The sequence below is a fragment of the Lathyrus oleraceus genome, chromosome 4 (genome assembly GCF_024323335.1).
Source record: "Lathyrus oleraceus cultivar Zhongwan6 chromosome 4, CAAS_Psat_ZW6_1.0, whole genome shotgun sequence".
NCBI classification, from domain to species: domain Eukaryota; kingdom Viridiplantae; phylum Streptophyta; class Magnoliopsida; order Fabales; family Fabaceae; genus Lathyrus; species Lathyrus oleraceus.
Genome location: NC_066582.1, coordinates 248,747,311 through 248,768,414, shown reverse-complemented (window position 1 = coordinate 248,768,414; position 21,104 = coordinate 248,747,311). Strand labels below are relative to the sequence as shown.

Below are 21,104 nucleotides of genomic sequence, written 5' to 3'. Positions count from 1 at the left end.
TATGTTTTTTTTATTTGCTTAGGGATCAATCGTTACATTTTCTCAGTTGAATCCTTTCCTCTTTAACTTTATTTATTTATTTTGAATTACGAAATTTATATTTATAAATTCCCTTGTTATTTTTTTAAAACTTTTTATTTGCCCTCAATTACTTTGCACAATCAAGGGATAATATTATTTGCATTAATTTCTCATATGGCGCTTTTCTATTTTTTTTAATTTTAAATTAATCTATTCCCTTAGTTTTTTCCAAAACCTGACGTGTCAGTTCTTTTGCATGAATACTTCACAGAACTAGACTCTAACTTTTTATTTACCTATCAACACTCCTTGTTTCGTCGTCATTCTTTAAAAAAAAAACCTAGGCGATTTTCATCTTCATCAAAAATCAAATTTCATCATCTTTTCCAACACGACTCTTCCAACATCAACTCGAACATCAACTATTCCAATCTAGTTCGAACAAAGCTTCGTCATCATATTTTGGTACATAACTCACTTTATCTAGTGTTAGTTTGAGAAAATGGTGTTACTTACCACTGAGATGTTAATATAAATATTGTTTTTCTTGAATAGTGTTAGTTTGAGAAAATGATGTCACTGACCACTGAAATGTTGACAAAAATGTTCTTTTTCCTATAATAATGTTAGTTGAGAAAATGGTGTTACATACTGACCATGAAATGTTATTTTTCTTGAAATGTTGTTTTTCTTGAACGATGTTAGTTTAAGAATATGTTTGAGAATATAGTTCATATACATTAGGGGCCTTAACAGAGATTTGTTGATTTAAGTAGTATTATTCTTGGTTTACACATAGATGGATTATTCAACTAGCACCTCTCATACAACCTTTTCTACAGCCTCTTCTACAATTAAAAGCAAAATAAAAACTAGAGGTGCCACGAGGTTGACCTAGGTGACAAAAGCCTACGAGAGAAACACTCGCCTATGGGGAAGATGGCGGCGACTATGATGTTTCTGGCGATTTTACAATGATATGTGATATCACGGTGGTAGATCTATGGTGGATCTTGGTAAGAGAATAGGACTTGAGTTATGGATCTGAAGCATTGAGTTTTGAATGTTCTGAATCAAATTTTTAAACTTGAGGTAATGATCACAAACTGATTTTTTTTCCAAATATAGATTGCAACAATAGACCTTTTAAAGTTGTGTCATCCATACAATCAATTATGCAGGTTATTCATGGGATAAAAAAATTATCCTATTTGATCGCATATATCAGTTTGATTTTTTTTTACTTTATGAGATTTTCACTACTTTGATTCATATTCATGAATTTGTCACTTGTCTATTCTATGATTATTCTTGTTCAATTTTAGAAAAATGAAGAACTCTTAGTTTATGAACTAGGCATGAAACTTGATATGTTTCATTTTATGGACAGGATCTCTAATAAAGTTGGTGTACTTTTCAAGACATGAAGGTCAATCAGATGATAATAAAAGGAAGAAAAGTTTAAAGGAGCGGTTAGGGCTTTCTAATGGTAATAGGAGAAGCTTTCGTATTCTTGGTGGAAGGCTTCACTTTGTGAAGTTTGAAACAAGAAAGATCAACGAGTGCTTAGATTTCATTCATTCAAAGAAACTTCACCGTGGTGGCATAATAGTATTGAGCATTCAAATATCATTTTATTATTTTGTTATTTTTGTGTTCATTTAACCGAATTCAACATTGCTAAAAAAATTTAACACATTAATACAACTTAACTTATGAAAATTTTCTTACGTTACTCAGATGTCGCGACTAATGAAAATGCCATAATTAAGGTAACTTCGAGTCTTTTTTGTCTTGGCTTAACTAGAAGTTATGCTATAATATACACTCTAATAATATATTTTTCTATTTGGATTACATCATTTCTTCAAATCATCAATTATAATTTATATGAGATAGCAAATATAAAGCTATAACCTTTCACCGCTTATCACATGTGTTAGTAGTTACTGTCAAAATGATGTTTGATTTGCTTTGGCCTCTGGTATACAAACCAATATCGATGATTTTTCTATTCGTTTCATTGGTTGTTGTTGTTGTTAGTATTATTTGTAATTTTTGCATTATTTGTTTTGGAAAGCGGACAAATTAGATAATTTTTTATCCCTTTTCTGCTTGTCTTTTGCTTTGATGACTATGAAATACTAGACTAATGCATTCATTTTGTGACAAAGGCTACAGGAGGTGGAGCATACAAGTATACTGACCTTTAAAGTCATCACACAGTGAGTCGTGCCTTTATTTTTCTGTTTAAAATTTAATTTTGTAATGTTTGTCTCATCTTGAAAATAAATGTTATCTATATCAAGGTTTTCAGACATTGAAGAAAATGTGTGTTTACTCATCGAAGAAGATGAATCAATGCATAGGATTGGTAATGAAGGATCAGAGGCCTCATGATCGAATGAGATGTGTACTAAATCTGGAGTATCTAAAATAGTTTCGGGGATCATAACTACATGTGCACTTTTGTTTCTAACGCCACTACTTGAGAGCATACCTCAGGTTTGCTTCAACTTTTTATAGGTCATTTATGTCATGTTTGAAAATATTTTTTCCCGATGTTATCGGAGTCACACTAAGTTTTTTTTTAAAATTGAAGTCGTGTTTGCACCTATTACATTATACAACTGACATCTGTTGGGATTTAATCCATTTAAGTAGATTGAAATGTTAAGCAAATGTTCAAATTGATCCTTGAAAGAGAAATACTAAGTTGATCCATTTTGGAGATTAATTCAATCCTTCACTGTTTAATGTAATCACTGATTTAAGGAACAAATTGTAAAGAAAGGGCAACCTGGTGGCTGGTTGGTTTTTATGGAGCTCCTGTCATAATGGGCTCCAGGGGAAGGCCAATGGGTATTTTGGATCTTTTCTAGACAACCTTAGCTTGTGTTATAATAGATGTTATAATGTGTTATTGATCATTGTAGAACGTTTGGTAGTTTCATGATTTATATAATAAATATCCTATAATCAATAATCACATATCCTGGACCTACTGATTTATCCATTTGATTCATTGGTATTCTAGGAAGCACGTGTATATGCAGTGGAACATGGTTTGTTTGTCATGGAGACCTCTGCCAAATCTGCAACCAATGTTAATGAAGTGTTTTATGAAATTGGTGATATTTTAAGGAAGAAATCTGTAATTATTTGGTAATGCTACTAATATTTTAATTGAGAGAATTTCTTATGCAATTTTAATTTTTTTACACACTATTTGATTTAAGGCTTTGTGAATTTTCGGGGAACAGAAGATGGGATTCCCCATGGTTGCTCAGAAGTTGTTAGAACATTTATCAAAAATCAAAGCCTATATATTTGGATCATAACATCAAGCTTTTTGGAGATTGTCATGTTGGAACTGCATGTTTCGGCGTACAGGTTGACGTGCCTATACCACTGCCAAAAGAAATGTCTGGTATTTTGGTTAGCAACAACATTGATAATCATAAAGAGATTGAAGCTTCGAATGAGATCATTTCCAAGCTTCAGATGAGATTATTTCCAATAACCTATAAAAATCCAAGAGCATCGTAGAAGACAAGCTTTCTTTCTTAGCTTTAGTCAGTGTTTCAGAGTTTATCAACACTATGATTGCTTCTTGGAGCAAGAATCCAAAGCTTGTTGTTGTTGATGTCGGGTGTAATTCCAACAAGAAACCACATTATGAATTTTATAATCAACCTTGGTAAGATTTATGTTGATGCTTTACCTATTTCCTTTACGTTGAGGTAGGCTAGCAGAATAAATTTGTTGTTTGGTTATGACCGGAATGCTATAATTTTCTTATGAATTTTTAGTGTCTTTAAGTGCATGATTTAACTTTGGTGCTGACAACTTTTGGCATTAGGATTTACTTGAAGATTATACCGTAATTCATGCCATAGAGGAGCAGAATAAGTTTAATTCATTATCTACTAGGGGAAGAACTGATGGTTGAGCTAGATTCATTCAAAATTCATATCTTAGTGGGTGTAATGTTATTTAATAAGTATATATTAAAATGGACAGCAAATTAGGATGTACAAGTTGATCGGTTCCAACTTTAATGGTTTATTTATCTCCAATGTTTTGTTTGTTTTACGGTATAATCGTATTGATCTTTTTTAGTTTAATGGAATTTTTAATACACCTACGTCAACCTCAATCGTTGCACCAGCATCAAAGAATAAGGTTTCTCAGTCTGAACCAACTGCCAACGATGATGGTGGAATATGTCATGATCTACAAGCTAGGTTAGATAAACTAAGAAAAATGTGATATATGTACGAGTATTTGGATAAGCGTTTCAAATAAGCATGAAAATAATGATTGTCTATAAAATCAGGATATGTTTTAGCCATATTGTGTTTTTATGGTTTGGAGAGAAAGAAGTAAGTATATGTCATTATGATTTGTCATCTTTTCCACTTCTTTGATTTGTGAATGTGATTTGTATATGGTTTGTCATTTTATTTGCAATCTTTATCAGGATGCTGATGAAGAAACAATAAAATATATAATTTCTGAGGTGGATACATATAATGTAAGTTAGTCCTAATTTAATCAGGGTAGCTCTGTTGTGGATTAACAATATTGTCACTAATGATTCTTAAGCTAACATGATGGAAGAATAAACTATGAGGAATTATGTGCAATGATGAGAAGTGGAATGCCACAACATAACTAGGGACCGCTATTTTAAATCTACTGAATGGAGTCAATTTCACATGTGATTCGTCATGAAAGCCAATTGGTTGAGAGACTTAAAGTTGTTGGTTCAGCAAGTACCATTATCTCCCAGAATATGTAAGACACTTCCTCATGCATTAGTTATTACTTTGAGGCCTCTGCAATCCCAATTTTCTTATCTGGGTTATTTTCTGCGTGTGGTGCTAAAAATAGATTGATTGAAGTATTGTTAAGCATTTGTAGGTTTAATTTCCGACCTTCACATTTTCCGAGTGTCTTGAGCCTAAATTTATATGTTAAAATGCTAACTATGATGATATCTTTTTAATTATGGTAGAGGAAAGAATAATTACTAGAGAAATATGATTTCCTTAATCTGTATGAGGTTGTGCAAACTTAATCAGTTCCTATAATAATGTATTGATAATGTATTTAATTTGTTCATTTGCTAAATTAGAGCTTTTATTTGTAAGTCATGCCCATGATCTGATGCACTAGCTGTGACAACGGAGTTTATGTTTGATTCTGCATTATAAGAAAATTCCATGCATGATTACACTTTTTAGTAGTGAATTTCTGTAATCTTCATAATTTAATATTAATGAAAATACAAAATCGTAATAATTAATCCCAATACACATCATTAGTTAACTTCAACATTGTAATTTTTGTGCACATATATAATTATACACTACCATCAATTTGACACTCCATGTAATCTATGTCAGTCAATTAAAGTTACATGAGATAACTTTTCATGGTGGAGTTGATGAAGATGTTACTTCACCATTTTTAATTTCAAGAATTTTGGCGGCAAAATCTCAATCACAAGCCATCTTCCAATGTAAATCAACTTTGCCTAATGTTTTTCTCCTCCTAACTTGTATTGAAAAAACTATATGCACGGTTGTTTTAGAATAATCATTGAATTGGTACTATACATGTAGCATTGAAGTGATACAAGTACACAACAACAACACAAAATTCTTCAAAATCCTTTCTTCTATATTGTAATGAATTCAGTTGTAATAAAACAAAAATAGCAGCAAAATGTGAGACAAGAAACAATCAAAGTAACAAAATCAACAATAACATTAACATGACAAGGTTTTATTACCGAGGAAATAAAATCAGTGATACGAGACTCTTTCATGACATCTTATGCATACTTCTTTAAGGCCTCCATAGAAAATATGAATGAGAAAAACTTATTCTATCTTACAAAATAATAAACTTCTTACAAGTTGATATGATATGACATAATAATAAACCTTTAATGCGGTCGCATCCAGGTTTAAATCATAATTCTTCTTGATGATGTGTGGTCAAAATCTGTACCGGACCATCTTGTGTTTACAATATCTCATGTAAATTACACTATTACTTCAAGGTTCAGATTCGTTGACACAATTTATCAAGTTGAAATGTTGTTGATTCAAATATTTTTATATACGTGAACTTATTATTGTTTCAAATATTTTTATAAATTTTGTCAAAATAAAAATAATATTTATATACGGGAAAAAATACATTGTTGATTCAAAAATTTATATATGAGAACAAATTTACTATTGATTCAAATATTTTATAATTATTGTAAAAGAAAAAATAATATTTATATACGGGAAAATATACATTGTTGATTCAAATATTTTTATATACAGGAATAACTTAACTATTGATTTAAATATTTTCATAAATATTTTTAAAACAAAAATAATATTTATATACCAGAAAAAATACATTGTTGATTCAAATATTTTTATATACAGGAACAACGTTATTATTAATTCAATTATTTTTATAAATAATGTCAAAACAAAAATAATATTTATATAGGAAAAAATACATTATTAATTCAAATATTTTTATATACGAAAAAAAAATACTATTGCTATAAACGAACACAACTTTACTACCGATTCAAATATTGAATAATAAAAATTTATCGATCAATTTTTCAAATATGTGACAAAAATTAAGGGAGTTTTAAAAGTTTGAGTATATATTTTAAAATTGTATTTTCACTAAATTATTATATAATTTGTAACAAAATTAAAACGACTAATTTACATAGTACAAGTTTCAATAATTTTATTTTTAATCATTTTATTCACAATATTGTTGTTTACATTTTATCTTCTACATGTATTATTATTTTAATTTAAATAGACTATTATTTTTAAGTTTATTATTTTTTCAATTTCCTAATTTTATGACCGTCTGCAAATAAATGCGCGTCCAAAATCATATTCCATCAAAAAACGTACATCGTGCATAGGCACAAGTTTGCTACTAGTATACTCCAGTTAACAATCTCATCAAATTAAAAATGCATTGAAAGATAAAGTATCCAAATAGGTGACATTAAATAAAATAAAAAGTGACATTATTTTCTACTCTTTAATTGTATTTACTACCATTATTATTTTCATTGAAAGTTATTTACACCTTAACCCAGTATATCACTGTAAATAGAAAAGGGAGGCCGTTTTTAGAGTTTTATAGACTAAAGAAACGAAAAAAAGGGAGAAACATCACAAACCCCCCAAAAAAAACTCATCACCACCCCGCGACCCTCTTTGCTTTGGTGCACTTCCATGCACACCACTCCATCAACAACACCATCACCATAACTCCATTTCCACCATAATTGTGCTTCCTCTTTCCCCTTCATAATATGGCCACCCACTACAAGAAAACATTGTTTTAGCTTTGGCCATAACCCTCTCTAATAGCCAAAAACCCGACGCTAATTGGTGTTACTGTCGGCCTAGCGTTGGTGTCGGGGAAAAGGCCCCATAACTTTAAACTAACGTAGCGTCGAGCCAATGTTGGACCTAGTGTCGTCAAAACTCAATGCTAAGGTTACACTAAAAATATGGTTGGACAGACAACGGTATTATAAGATTTAGTTTCGGTCGAAGGCAAGATTAGAATATGACACATGTTTGCGATTGGTTTGCTAGTCCAAAACAACCATATTTTTACACATCATCTGATAGCGTTAGATGAAGGCAACAGTAATATGTTACACATAATCATCTAACATCGGTCTATATAAACACTAGTGTGTGCCACATGCTTACATATGGTTGGCTTGCCCACACCAAGTAAGTTTACAGGTCATTATTTAGTGTCGATCTTAATCAACGCTAACACATTAAAGGTTTTTGTTAGCGTCACTTGCCATCGACGCTAATTTTTTTTTTGTGTTTGCATTAGCGAAAGCCCTAACCAAACACTAAGTTTATTTTTATTATTTAAAATCCTATTTTTAGAACTTACCATAACCTATTTAAAATGAAACCTACTTTTTTAAATATTATTTTTATGATGCATCCGAACCTGTTTATGAATATCTAACGAATGTTACATTTGTAAATACATACAAGATCCATATATGGAAAATTGAAATGTTACATCAAAGTTAAAATAGAAATTTTAAGAGAACTATCAAAGTAAAAACATGAAAGAGACTGAACAGAATTGAGAAGTATCATAACATTGACTTTAACTACATGATAATGATACTGAAAGGTAATTAAAATATTGTTCACTATCTAAACTTCTAGAAAAGACAATAAAAATTCATAAACTATCTTAAAAATAATAGTACATCAATAAACTTCCTAACATATTATAAGGCAATCTAAAGATAACATATGTTTTTCCAACTTTCCTAAGCTTGCCAGAACCTTTTTCCTCATTTTGATTTTGTGTGACAACTCTACTCATCCCTATCATCATCCTCCTACAATATTTAAAAAAACAATGTAAACTTAGCATCAAGAATAATTCACGTATACATAACATTTGATTCAATTCAAATTTAGAGGGAATATGGTCATGATTATCTCATCTCATTGTATACAAACATCAAAATGCAACAACCCAAGGGTTTCAATGTCAACTATCATTAAATTAACTTACTATGCATTAAGTATTTAAGAATTTTGTTTATTTCTTAAACATAAATTAACTTACTCTTCAAATATTTCCTATTTCTAGAAATTGTTGAGAAGTCTATCCAAAATATTTCCTATTTCTAGAAATTGTTGAGAAGTCTATCCAAAGTAAGCCACAGGTAAGTATATAACTAAAAGTAACATGCTAAAACACAAATGGTCATCGATGCAATATAAATACTCCGCATTATTTTATTATTTTGGATCATCTCTCTCCTGTAATTATGAAATTCAGTCTGATTATCATCCTTCGGCCAACTGATCGACAACTCAATCGATAACCGTAACATTATATAGTAACATCATTTTAACAAACAACCTTTATTCTACAATGAAGATTTTAATATAAAGTTATGTCAATATTAACTATAGTAGCATCATAACATTATATCATAAATGAATTATTTAAATTAAACTAACTCAAAAGCATATGGGAAGTCGACGCTGTAATTAATGGCCTAATAAAAAAATTAAATAAATGATTTTACACTATTAGTGCCTATTTTTTTTAGACGCATTAGCAACACTATTATCGTCGGAGTTGGAACCAGTGCTAAAATATTAAGGTTAAAGCTAACATGTGTCCCAAGGGCACGTTAATGATACATTTATAAAAATATTCTCTTGAAATACGTGTGTCGCAACCTGAAAAAAGAATGCGAAAAAACAACCGGCGAAAAAAGAAATGACAGAAGAGTCGCCACCGTGCGTTATTTATCCCAAAGGAGGGAAAGGAAACGCTCGAGGTAAACCTGAAAAAAGGGAAAGGAAAAGACAAGGTCTCGCAACCAAATCTTGGATTCGGGAGCCGATTATGCGAAGGGAAGGTATTAGCATCCCTACGCATCCGTAGTACTCTACGGGGTCCACTTTTGTTGTTCTTGTCTAAAGGGTGTAGGTTTATCTAATGTACTATTTACTAAAAGGGGGGTCAAAAGAAAATGACTCGCACGGATGTCGCATCCACTGCATACGTATCTCATCTGAACATGAGAATCAGAGTCTTCGTAGCTCGGCTACCTAGGGGTTAAAGAGGAGTGTGCTCGCTAAGACATCGCGTCTTATGCCTACGTATCTCATCTGGAATGAGAATCAGAGCAAGCCGTAGTTCGGCTAACTACGGGTTATGGGTTGTGTTTTTGGGTGAACGACGTCACTACGCAATCTACTGGATGCTCGACCTTTGGAGACTTACTCGCCTGTAGTAGAAGGAGTCAACGTGTTCTTAGGAGAAGAAAAATCAATGAGTTGGTTTGTGTTTTAGGAATGCTCATGCAAAAAAGGAAGTCCTAGACGAAGGAACAGTGCTACCTAATTGACATGCAAACGAGAGACTATACGAAGCCTAGCAATCTTATGGGGAAACGATCACACCACACAAAACATGTATCTTAAAGTAAACGCGCCAACATGAAGCTTAAACATACATGGGTAGGGCTTTAGTCAAGAGGGGTCATATCAACCTCGACAAACAAGCCATGGAAAGGTAATCAAATGGGCTCTTAACCACTGACATTGAACGTCAGGGTGAGCAGATCAAAAGGGTAATGAGGATAAGACCTCATAGCTCTTAACCCTGGACAGGGTGAGCTCATGACAAAAAGTGGGGATTCAGAAAGGTGGAACCCTCTCCACTGACTGACCGGACAAAAAATCTTGGGCTTTTGTTCTGAAGCATCGACACGTAGTGCGAGCATAAAAAACGACACACTGAATAACGGGGGATTGATTACTAATCCCTTTTATCCCTCATTTGCCTCTGCATGGAGGTCTTTGGGCACAAAAGTAAACAAACAAAAGAAAACATTGCCTCCTATTGAGGTCTTCCAGCTAAGAAAGCGGTAAAATGCGGGAAAGATGTAAAAGTACCACACGGATAAAGATCCGAAGTAATAGCAACTAACGACATAAGAAACCCAGAGATCTCTCGAGCTGACACCATCAAAGAAAGCAAGTCAATACAGGTAATCGGAATGAATCTCCAAATGGTACCCCACAAATAAAGTGGAATGCCAAGCAAGCTATCCTTTCAGGAGTCATGTGAGCCCTCACAAAAACTCAACAAACAGGTTAGAGAAACAATATGGGGTGCAATCAAGAGTTGCCCCAAATAATAGAGTCACATGAATCATGCCATTAAAGTTCACAAAAAGCTCACAAAAAGCAACCAAGGGTAGGAGGCCTAAACCTCTTTATCAAACAAATGCATTAAAAGGGTATCAAAAATTTCAGGTTGAAAGTATAAAGTAGTGGAAATAGGGCAAACCTGATTGGAGAGATCGAATGAAATTGAATTGCCCGGTTGGGTTTGCAAAACAGACTGAGGGTTTATATGAGATGGAATTGGCTCTTTGCAGATGAGTTCCTTTCAGTCTCTGGAGGTTGCTCTGAACTCTGTTAGCTCTTCTCTCACTATCTTTTTCTCAGGGTTTCTTTGGGAGATGGAAGTCTAGAATTTATAACCTGATTTTTGTGACTTTGTGGGCTCAAAAGAGAGAGGTCCAAGTCCAAGATTTTTCTGATATATTTTATTTATTTATTTTTCGTTTTTTTTTTCAAAACGCGTGGGCTTCGCCTAGCGAGCATGACAGTTCAAGAAATTCCTCTGAGCGTAGGTGATTCTGGTGGCTTTTCTTGGGACTCGCTAGGCGACCCATTCTGCTCGCCTAGCGAGCATGACAGCTCACGAACAAACTTTTACTCCTTCAAGATTAACGTTTTGACTGATGAATAGACCCCATTTGAACATGTTGGAAGTATCTCAAGCCATTCCCTTGTGTTGACTGATCACCCAGATAGGACCCACAAAGTGTCTTGGATGATATTCAAGCTTCTTGGATCTAATTTTGATTGACATGATGAAATGCAATATGAAATGTTAAATGACCTAAAAATGAATGCATGAATGAGGGGGGAAAATTTTGAGGTATTACAGCTGCCCCTATTCAATCAACTGGAGACCCGAAAAGAAGATAGCAGCGGCTTTCGCACTTTCGAGGTATCAAGGGATTGAATACAATAAAAGCCCGAAAATTTGCACTGAAGTGAAGTGAAGTAACAATGCCTATCAGAATCGACAAAGAGGTGGTCCTGAAAGAAGAATCCGTCTGGTACGGTGAGAGTCAGTCTGAATGCCGAAAAAGAATGTTAACCTGGATACCAAAATAAATGGTAACACAGAAATAACCATGGCCTGAATGCCGCTCATCAGTCTGAATACTGGAAATGACTTCGATCTGAACATCGGAAGATATGAGATTATTAATATCGGTCTGAACACCGAGAGGCTGTCCTGAATGCCACAAGTTGCGTCGACTTGAATTTCGGAAACTTCTTCGATCTGAACATCGGAAAACTGGCCTGAATGCCACTTCGATCTGAATATCGGAAAATTGGCCTGAATGCCACTTCGATCTGAATATCGGAAATTTGGCATGAATGCCACAAGTTGCATCGACCTGAACGTCAGAAACTTCTTCGATCTGAACATCGGAAAACTGGCCTGGACGCCACTTCGGTCTGAATACCGGAAACTGGCCTGAATGCCACAAGTTGCATCGACCTGAATGTCGGAAACTTCTTCGATCTGAACATCGGAAAATTGGCCTGAATGCCACTTCGGTATGAATACCGGAAAAACTTCATGCCTGTCAGCATCGGCAGAAATAGGGAAAGATAACAGAGGCGACGCGTGGGCCAATGACACTTGCTGGGGATAATAAAGGTAAGTCATGAACAATCTTTAGTCTGAGTACTAGAAACAACTTCTGACTTATCACTTGGGATACCGAGAATGTTTTATGCTTACATGCGTATGTTTGAATTTTTCAATGGCGTAATGCTCCATGAAAATGGAAATGCTACGCGATTTGGGAGGATGCAATGCAATATGATTCTACATGCAGGGATGCGAAATGCTGGGTAGAATACCAAGCCGAGGCAAGGGAATCTGCTGGGGAAATGATCACCATCTTCTGGACCCTGGCAAGGCTGTTGGAGATGCACAACGCAAAGAACTCTGTGGGGAAATGACCCGCCACACGGTGTTCTAGCAATGACGAAATACCGAGACTCTGACTGGGGAGAGAACGGCACTGAAAACCTATTGTTGGGGAAAGCGATAGTGGTTCTGGCAACCATAATCTGCGAGAGAGACGACTTAGCAGGGGAAGCAAACACCGATACGGTACCGAGATTCTGCTTCAAGGAAAAAGACCATGGATCTGGCGTCGAGATCATCGATCTGGCATCGAACCCTGAGGAGCAGCTGCTTCTGCTGGGAAGATACAGTCTGGCACTGTCAACTCCGCTGGGGATATATAGTCTGGCACTGTCAACTCTACTGGGGAGTGTATATTCTGAAACAACCGCTTGGGGGAGGTACAGCAGTGAAAGCCTGCTGGGGATCGAAGAATCCAATGCTCTGATAAGCTCTGCAGGGATAAGATACCAACTTCGACTGTTGGGGGAAAACATTCGCGATCATCGGCTGGGAACCTTAAGGAAATGCCCCGAGGGTACCTGTTCTGAATAGACGATCTAGAGCACTTAACATTTACAACAATTTTAAAGGTTTATTAAGCATGTACCTGTAAAGCTCTTATGTTTCATGATGCAATGTTTATCAAAAATTCGGACGTCATTTTTGCAAACAAAACAGTAAAATGAAAATGAAACACTACGCCAAATAAGGGAAAAGAGGGCGCTTTTTTTGGCCTATAACAGCGCTTTAAAGCGCCCTCTAATCTGGCGTTGGCATAGGTAAAGACAGCGCTTTTTTTTCTGGTGAAAGCGCTCTCTAAAGTGGCTCTTTAAGCCCTTTAAGGGCCACTTTAGAGGGCGCTTTTTAAAGAAAGCGCCCTCTAAAGTGGAAACTTTTAAGGGTTTAGAGGGCGCTTTTTAAAGAAAGCGCCCTCTAAAGTGGAAACTTTTAAGGGTTTAGAGGGCGCTTTTACTGGAAAGCGCCCTCTAAAGTGGAAACTTTTAAGGGTTTAGAGGGCGCTTTTACTGGAAAGCGCCCTCTAAAGTGGAAATTTAAAGGGTTTAGAGGGCGCTTATTTTGGAAAGCGCCCTCTAAAGTGGGTGGTTATTTAAATTTTTTTTTTTTAAAAGCGCTATATTTATTTATTTATTTTAGACAACCTGTATATTGAAGCAGTACACCTAAAACTGTATAATTTGAAGCCTTTTTCACACATTGCATTCAACAAGCCTTATATACAACAATCCATACATATACAACAATCCACTGATATATAATCGTTTAACTTCTAAAGATTCTAAATATACAACCAATTCATACAAGTAATAATTTCAATAAATGCATACAAATCCTATAACTTCATCCAATCACGTGGATCTCTCTGCCTTGATCTACTGGCTTGTTTATCTACACTTAGTATATTCCTCAAAACTTTTTCACTTGAACTTGCTTGCCCTGCCTTGATCCAGATTCAAGCATTGCCTCTAAAAGAGCAACGTCTCTCGCACCCTCGACAAAAGAGAGGCGGTGCTCGGGTACAAACTGACTACCCTTCTGCAAAATAGAAATAAATTAGACTAGAGAATTCATACTAGCATGGACATTTAATTGAGGATAAGAAAGGAATGTAATGAACAAAAATATATGCTACGAGTTTGACACAAAACTACAAAATTAGAAGGTGGAATTGTGGAAGCATTTTGCAGGAATCTTAATACCTTGAGGGTGTTTTCAGAAACATCATTAAAAAAAGCTTTTAATTCTTCAGTTACTCCACTGAATGGGAAAAATGAGCTTTTGCATTGTCCATTAGCATCATATAATGAAACCTATATAGCATCATAACGTCAGAAAACAATAAAGATAACTGAAAGTGATTTGAATAAATTAATTGCAACTTTAGTGGATATTGAAGGAGAAGTTCAGATCTACCTAAGCTATTACTTTTGAAAACCTATAGTGTAACTTATAACTATAGTATATACCAGGTATCCGTGTTGTCCTTGGAATCCTCGCTCAATTTGAAGGGTTCCGTTCGTGCCAACAACTCGCCACAAGATCTATAATGTGTTTAATGCCATGATTAAAGACTTGAATGAAAAATGCATGAATAATGAACATATCTACTATTTGGGATGTGTAGCACGCGTGCACGTGTGTGTTTGTAAGATGAAGGATCATTTACCACATGCCTTGGGGGATCTGGAGGAGACAACCATTACAAATACTCCTGAGCATCCATTCTCCAAATGACTGATGAAAAACATTCCAAAAATAATTCACATTTCTGTCGAGTATTTGTAAAGTCATTTCTAGAAAATAGAGGCTTACAAGACAAATGATAAATTATCTGGTGGTGGTAAGATCAAATCCACATTAGATGTCATAGCTGAAACTGAAACTACCTCACACCCAACAAGCTGTCGAGAATAAAAGGAGACGACCATTAAATTATTATAAGATTCAGATGCCAGAAAGTCCCATTTGATTTAGGTTTCAGAGTGGTTCATTCATAGTTAGTAAGAAAGTTTTGATAAAGAGTGGTTCATTCATAATTTAAGATTCAGATGCCAGAAAGTCCCACTTGATTTTACTACACCAATGATAATCAGAGTTTTCTGCAACATAAATTGCATTAGGAAATACAGAAGAACACAAGTTAATGAATAAAATTGTTTGTGACTTAGACAGTAAAATTTTGAATATTACCATTCTTAACCCCGCAATGAAATGCACACCCATATCGAGAATAAAGCCTCCCTGCCAGAAAGAAAAAAATGATAACTTCACATAAGGAACCAAATAATGTTGAGAAAAACAGGATAAAATTGGTATGCAAAATGCTAATAACACAGGAAGTTAATAAAAAAATTCAGAATTTTAAATAGCCAGTGCTAGTATAGCCTGATTTAGGAAATACAGAAAACCATAATGAATGTTAATGAATATAGGCCAGAAGTTCGTAGTACTCCATCGACGATGTCAAATAAACTAAAAAGAATTCATATCTGAGAAAGAAATCTCAGACTTATTTTGATAAAGTGTGTAAATTTAGGAAACATATTCAATTATTAAATTATAAAGTAGATTTCCCCCCCTACATTTTTATGCCAGAATAGTAGAGTTGATTAAGTGATTCAAAGCTACGCCATATACTCTCCTGTACTAAAACAAATACTGAATGTGTAACTTAATTTCAAAGCACATAGAGTAAAACTGTGTCTCCAAGAACTTGAAAAGTATGGGTTTGAATTGTTCATTGATCCTTCTACAATAACTTGGACACTCATCATTTTGCCAATGTCAGCAATTAGCTTCTTGCCCTGCCAAACAAACTACGTAAATGGACAGGCAGATTCATAGGTTAAAATGTCAAAACAGAAACAAAAATACCTCAATTAAGGCGGGTTCAAAACGATAATTTTCAGCCACAGACCAAATTATTTGGCCAGGAGCATCAGCAGAAATCGATTTGTACGTAGATAATGCAGTTTCCAGCTCATTTATACCTGCAGTATCAGATTAATGTTAATCAAGTTGAGAGTTTAGGATAAGATAACTAAAACTTTCATATAGTAGGGAAGGAGAGAATATATGTAGATCACCTAATAAAAAGAAAGAGAACGACAACAATATTAATAGTAAAACAGAATCTCTACCAAGGGCCAGCAAAAGTTAGAGATACTACTTACAAGATGCTGCAGGTTTCTCTTCATATCCACAAAATCAGCCACCAACACACACAATACATTCAAATAAAGAGGAAATATAGTCAGAGGCACAAAAAGATTAATAACAAAATTATGATTATCAAATGTTAACCCATAATGCCTACTTTTTCTACATCGAGAAACAAATGGAACAGTTGGTGAAATTTAACCCATAATGCCTACTCTCCATTGCTAGCATTGCAACACAATAATTATTGTTGAGAATACTCAATAAATGTATGAACCAAGAAAAATGAAACCAAAAATGAACAGTAGCGAACGTCAGAAGAGAAACCAAGTAATATGAAGATTAGAAAAATACCTATGGTGTCAAAATCGAACAGCTAACAACGAATTAATAGAAGCAGGAAACGTCGTAGATTTAACAAAGGTGGAAGGAGAACGCCTTAGAAGTAGCGAAAATCGTAGCAGTGAGAACCCTAACGTGAAAAAGAACGAAAATAACAGAGAGTGAAATAACAAAACGGGCAGTATGTTATAATTTTAATGTTTACTAAAGGGGACCTTAGAGGGCGCTTGTGGAAAAAAAGCGCCCTCTAAAGGGGGCCTAAGAGGGCGCTTATGAAAGCGCTCTCTAAGGCTTTCCAAAAGCACTTTATAAACTGGAAATGCACATGGAGTTATAGAGCGCTTTTTTAAAAGCGCCCTCTAAGGGTAACCTTAGAGGGCGCTTTCTAAAAAGCGCCCTGTATTGTTGTCCCTCTATCTCCTCCTTATTTTTTCGCTTCACCTTAGAGGGCGCTTTATTACAAAAGCGCCCTCTAAAGTGCGCTGTCTATTCCAGTTGTTCGCTCCTTATTTTTTCGTTTCACTTTAGAGTGCGCTTTTGTAATAAAGCGCCCTCTAAGGTGCGCTGTCTATTCCAATTTTTGGCGTAGTGAAAACAGAGATGTACTGAATAACATGATTTTATTGATTGAATGGCCTATGAATAGGCATTTACATCAGGAAGCAATCCCTGGAAAGAGGTAATCGCACAAAAGATAAACACAGAAATTAATCTAATGGCAATGTGAAATGGATTTCTATTGGGTTCCAATTCTGCTATGACTTGCTCGTCTTCAAGATCCTCCAGATGATCAGCTTTCTGAAAAGAGTGATTGGACTGTTTCCTATCCTTCAAAAGTTTCCAGTCATTGACACGAGATGAGATTCATAACTACTCAGAACGCAGTCATTCGTTTAATCCCTAACTTTTTCCTGGATCGCCCTTTTCGGGTTTTCAATCCACCGGGATACCCATTTTTGCCTAAGTTGCCTTTTTCAGGTTTTCAACTTACCGGGTATACGATCTTTTCATTTTTAATCCCTAATTTTTGCCCGAACCTTTTCATTTTCTTGGTTCGATGCCCATTTTTGCCTGGACTATTCTTTTTATTGTCCAGCGGGTCTATTTTATGCGAAGTATTTTTTAACTGCGTCTGAGTTCACAGGGGAAGTGAAGTTTTCACCATCCATAGTTGCAAGCATTAAGGCCCCACCATCAAAAACCTTGGTGACAATATACGGTCCATCATAGTTAGGAGTCCACTTGCCCCTGTGATCTGTCTAAGGAGGAAGGATCCTTTTCAACACTAAATCTTCGACTTGGAAGCATCGAGGATGCACTTTCTGATCAAAGGCTCTCTTCATCCGACTCTGATACAACTGCCCATGACAAATGGCTGCCATTCGTTTCTCTTCGATAAGACTCAACTCATTGAATCTTGTTCGAATCCATTCAGCTTCGTCTAACTTGACATCCAACAGGACTCTTAGAGAAGGAATCTTCACTTCAACAGGTAGGACTGCTTCCATACCATACACAAGGGAGTAAGGGGTTGCCCCGGTCGATGTACGTACTAAAGTACGGTACCCATGCAAGGCGAAGGGTAGCATCTCATGCCGATCTCTGTACGTAACGACCATTTTCTGCACAATCTTCTTTATGTTCTTATTTGCTGCCTCAACAGCACCGTTCATCTTAGGACGATAAGAGGAAGAGTTGTGATGTTGAATGTTGAAGTTCTTGCACAACTCTTTCATCATTTTGTTATTGAGATTAGAACCATTATCAGTAATGATTCTTTCGGGAATCCCATAACGATAAATGATTTCTTTCTTGATGAATCGGGCAACCACATGTCTGGTGACCTTCGCAAATGATGCTGCTTCGACCCACTTGGTGAAATAGTCGATGGCAACAAGGATGAAGCGATGCCCATTGGAAGCAGTCGGATCAATCTTTCCAATCATACCAATTCCCCACATAGCAAAAGGCCACGGCGAAGACATCACATTCAAAGGATTTGGCGGCACATGTACCTTATCAGCATAAATCTGGCATTTATGACACTTCCGAGCATATTTGAAACAATCAGATTCCATGGTCATCCAGTAATAACCCGCTCTCACCAAATTCTTAGCCATTGCATATCCGCCGGCATGAGTACCGAAGGAGCCTTCATGAACTTCCTGCATTAACATGTCTGCTTCGTGTCTATCCGCGCGTCTAAGCATAACCATGTCGAAGTTCCTCTTATACAGCACATCGTCTTTGTTCAAGAAGAAACTGCCTGCCAATCTTCTCAAAGTCTTTCTATCATTGTTCGATGCCCCTGCAGGGTACTCTTGATTCTTCAGAAAGCGCTTGATGTCGTGATACCAGGGCTTGTCGTCAACTACCAGTTCAACAACAAACACATACGCGGCCCTGTCGAGGCGCATCACATCGATCTTGGGAGCATGGTTCCACCGAATCACGTTGATCATGGAGGATAGAGTGGCAAGAGCATCTTCCATCTGGTTCTCATCATGAGGTATGTGATACAACTTTACTGTTGTGAAGAAAGTCAACAATCTTCTCGTGTAATCTCTGTAAGGGACCAGATTGGGCTGGAGGGTGTTCCAATCACCATTCACTTGATTGATCACTAGAGCTGAATCTCCGAAGATGTCCAGAGTCTTGATTCTCAAATCAATGGCTTGCTCAATACCCGAGATACATGCTTCATACCCAGCTTCATTATTTGTGCACTCAAAAGTCAGACGAGCGGTGAAAGGCATGTGGGCACCTTTCGGAGTAGTAATGACATCACCAATTCCACTTCCTTTTGCATTGACGGCCCCATCAAACATTAAAGTCCACTTTTCATCTGGATCAGGTCCCTCCTCAACAACTGGCTCTTCACAGTCTTTCATCTTGAGGAACATGATGTCTTCATTTGGAAAATCAAACTTCATCGGCTCATAATCATCAATCGGCTGCTGAGCAAGATAGTCTGACAGAATACTCCCTTTGATGGCTTTCTGGGATGTATACTGGATATCGTACTCTGTCAGTACCATTTGCCAACGAGCAACCCTTCCGGTGAGAGCTGGCTTCTCGAATATGTATTTTACTGGATCCATCTTGGAGATCAATAAGGTTATGTGAGACAACATGTATTGTCTCAAACGCTTAGCAGCCCATGCAAGTGAACAACATGTCTTTTCAAGCATTGAGTATCTCGACTCGCAATCTGTGAATTTCTTACTCAGGTAGTAGATGGCATGCTCTTTCCTACCTGTCTCGTCGTGTTGACCGAGAACACAACCCATGGAAATATCAAGTACTGTCAAATACATAATCAGCGGTCTCCCTGGGACCGGAGGCATAAGGATTGGAGGATTATGCAAATACTCTTTTATCTTCTCGAAAGCCCTTTGGCAATCATCATTCCACCTGATAGCCTGATCTTTTCTTAGCAATTTGAATATTGGATCGCACGTAGCTGTTAGGTGAGAGATGAACCTTGCAATGTAGTTCAACCTCCCTAAGAAACCACAGACTTGTTTCTCTATTCTTGGCTCAGGCATTTCCTGTATCGCTTTCACTTTGGCCGGATCCACCTCAATCCCTTTTTCACTAACAATAAAACCCAGTAATTTTCCAGATCTCACCCCAAAAGTACACTTGTTCGGATTAAGCCTCAGCTTGAATTTCCCCAAACGCTCAAACAGTTTCTGCAAATTTACCAGATGCTCTTCTTCTGTCTGAGATTTGGTAATCATATCATCAACATAAACCTCGATTTCATGATGAATCATATCATGGAAAAGAGTCACCATCGCTCGTTGATATGTTGCCCCAGCATTTTTTAGACCAAACGGCATCACCTTGTAGCAGAAGGTGCCCCATGGGGTTATGAATGTTGTCTTCTCCATGTCTTCTGGTGCCATCTTAATTTGATTATAGCCAGAAAAGTCATCCATGAAGGAGAATACCGAGAACTGAGTTGTGTTATCCACCAAAACATCGATGTGAGGTAATGGGAAATCATCTTTAGGACTAGCTCTGTTCAGACCCCAGTAGTCAACACACATCCGTACCTTTCCATCCTTCTTAGGTACTGGAACGATATTTGCAACCCATGGCGGATAATTTGTGACTGCTAGAAACCCTGCATCCAACTATTTTTGCACTTCTTCCTTTATCTTGACAGCCATCTCTGGTCTTGTTCTTCTGAGTTTCTGCTTGATCGAAGGGCAATCCTCTTTGAGAGGCAAACGGTGTACCACAATGTCTATGCCAAGCCCTGGCATGTCCTGATAAGACCAAGCGAAGATGTCAACATATTCTTGCAGCAATTCAATCAACCCCTTCTTCACATTATCTTCCAAAGCAGCCCCTATCTTGATTTCTCTCTTGGCGTCCTCGGTGCCGAGATTAATCACTTCAATAGACTCTTGATGCGGTTG

At 36.2% G+C, this 21,104-nt stretch overlaps 1 protein-coding gene across 1 annotated transcript; it reads right to left on the bottom strand.

The window, feature by feature from the left end:
- Window positions 1-13,969: 13,969 nt before the first annotated feature.
- Window positions 13,970-16,480, bottom strand: LOC127136909 (uncharacterized protein YMR315W). Its single transcript, XM_051063419.1, has 10 exons — window positions 16,477-16,480; window positions 16,347-16,364; window positions 16,048-16,163; window positions 15,858-15,977; window positions 15,364-15,414; window positions 14,986-15,074; window positions 14,847-14,907; window positions 14,640-14,714; window positions 14,373-14,483; window positions 13,970-14,208 (listed from the first exon to the last, which is right to left on the bottom strand). Exons 1-10 carry the CDS (start codon window positions 16,478-16,480, stop codon window positions 14,080-14,082), a joined length of 774 nt encoding a protein of 257 aa, XP_050919376.1. The 3' UTR covers window positions 13,970-14,079.
- Between the last annotated feature and the right edge of the window lie 4,624 nt (window positions 16,481-21,104).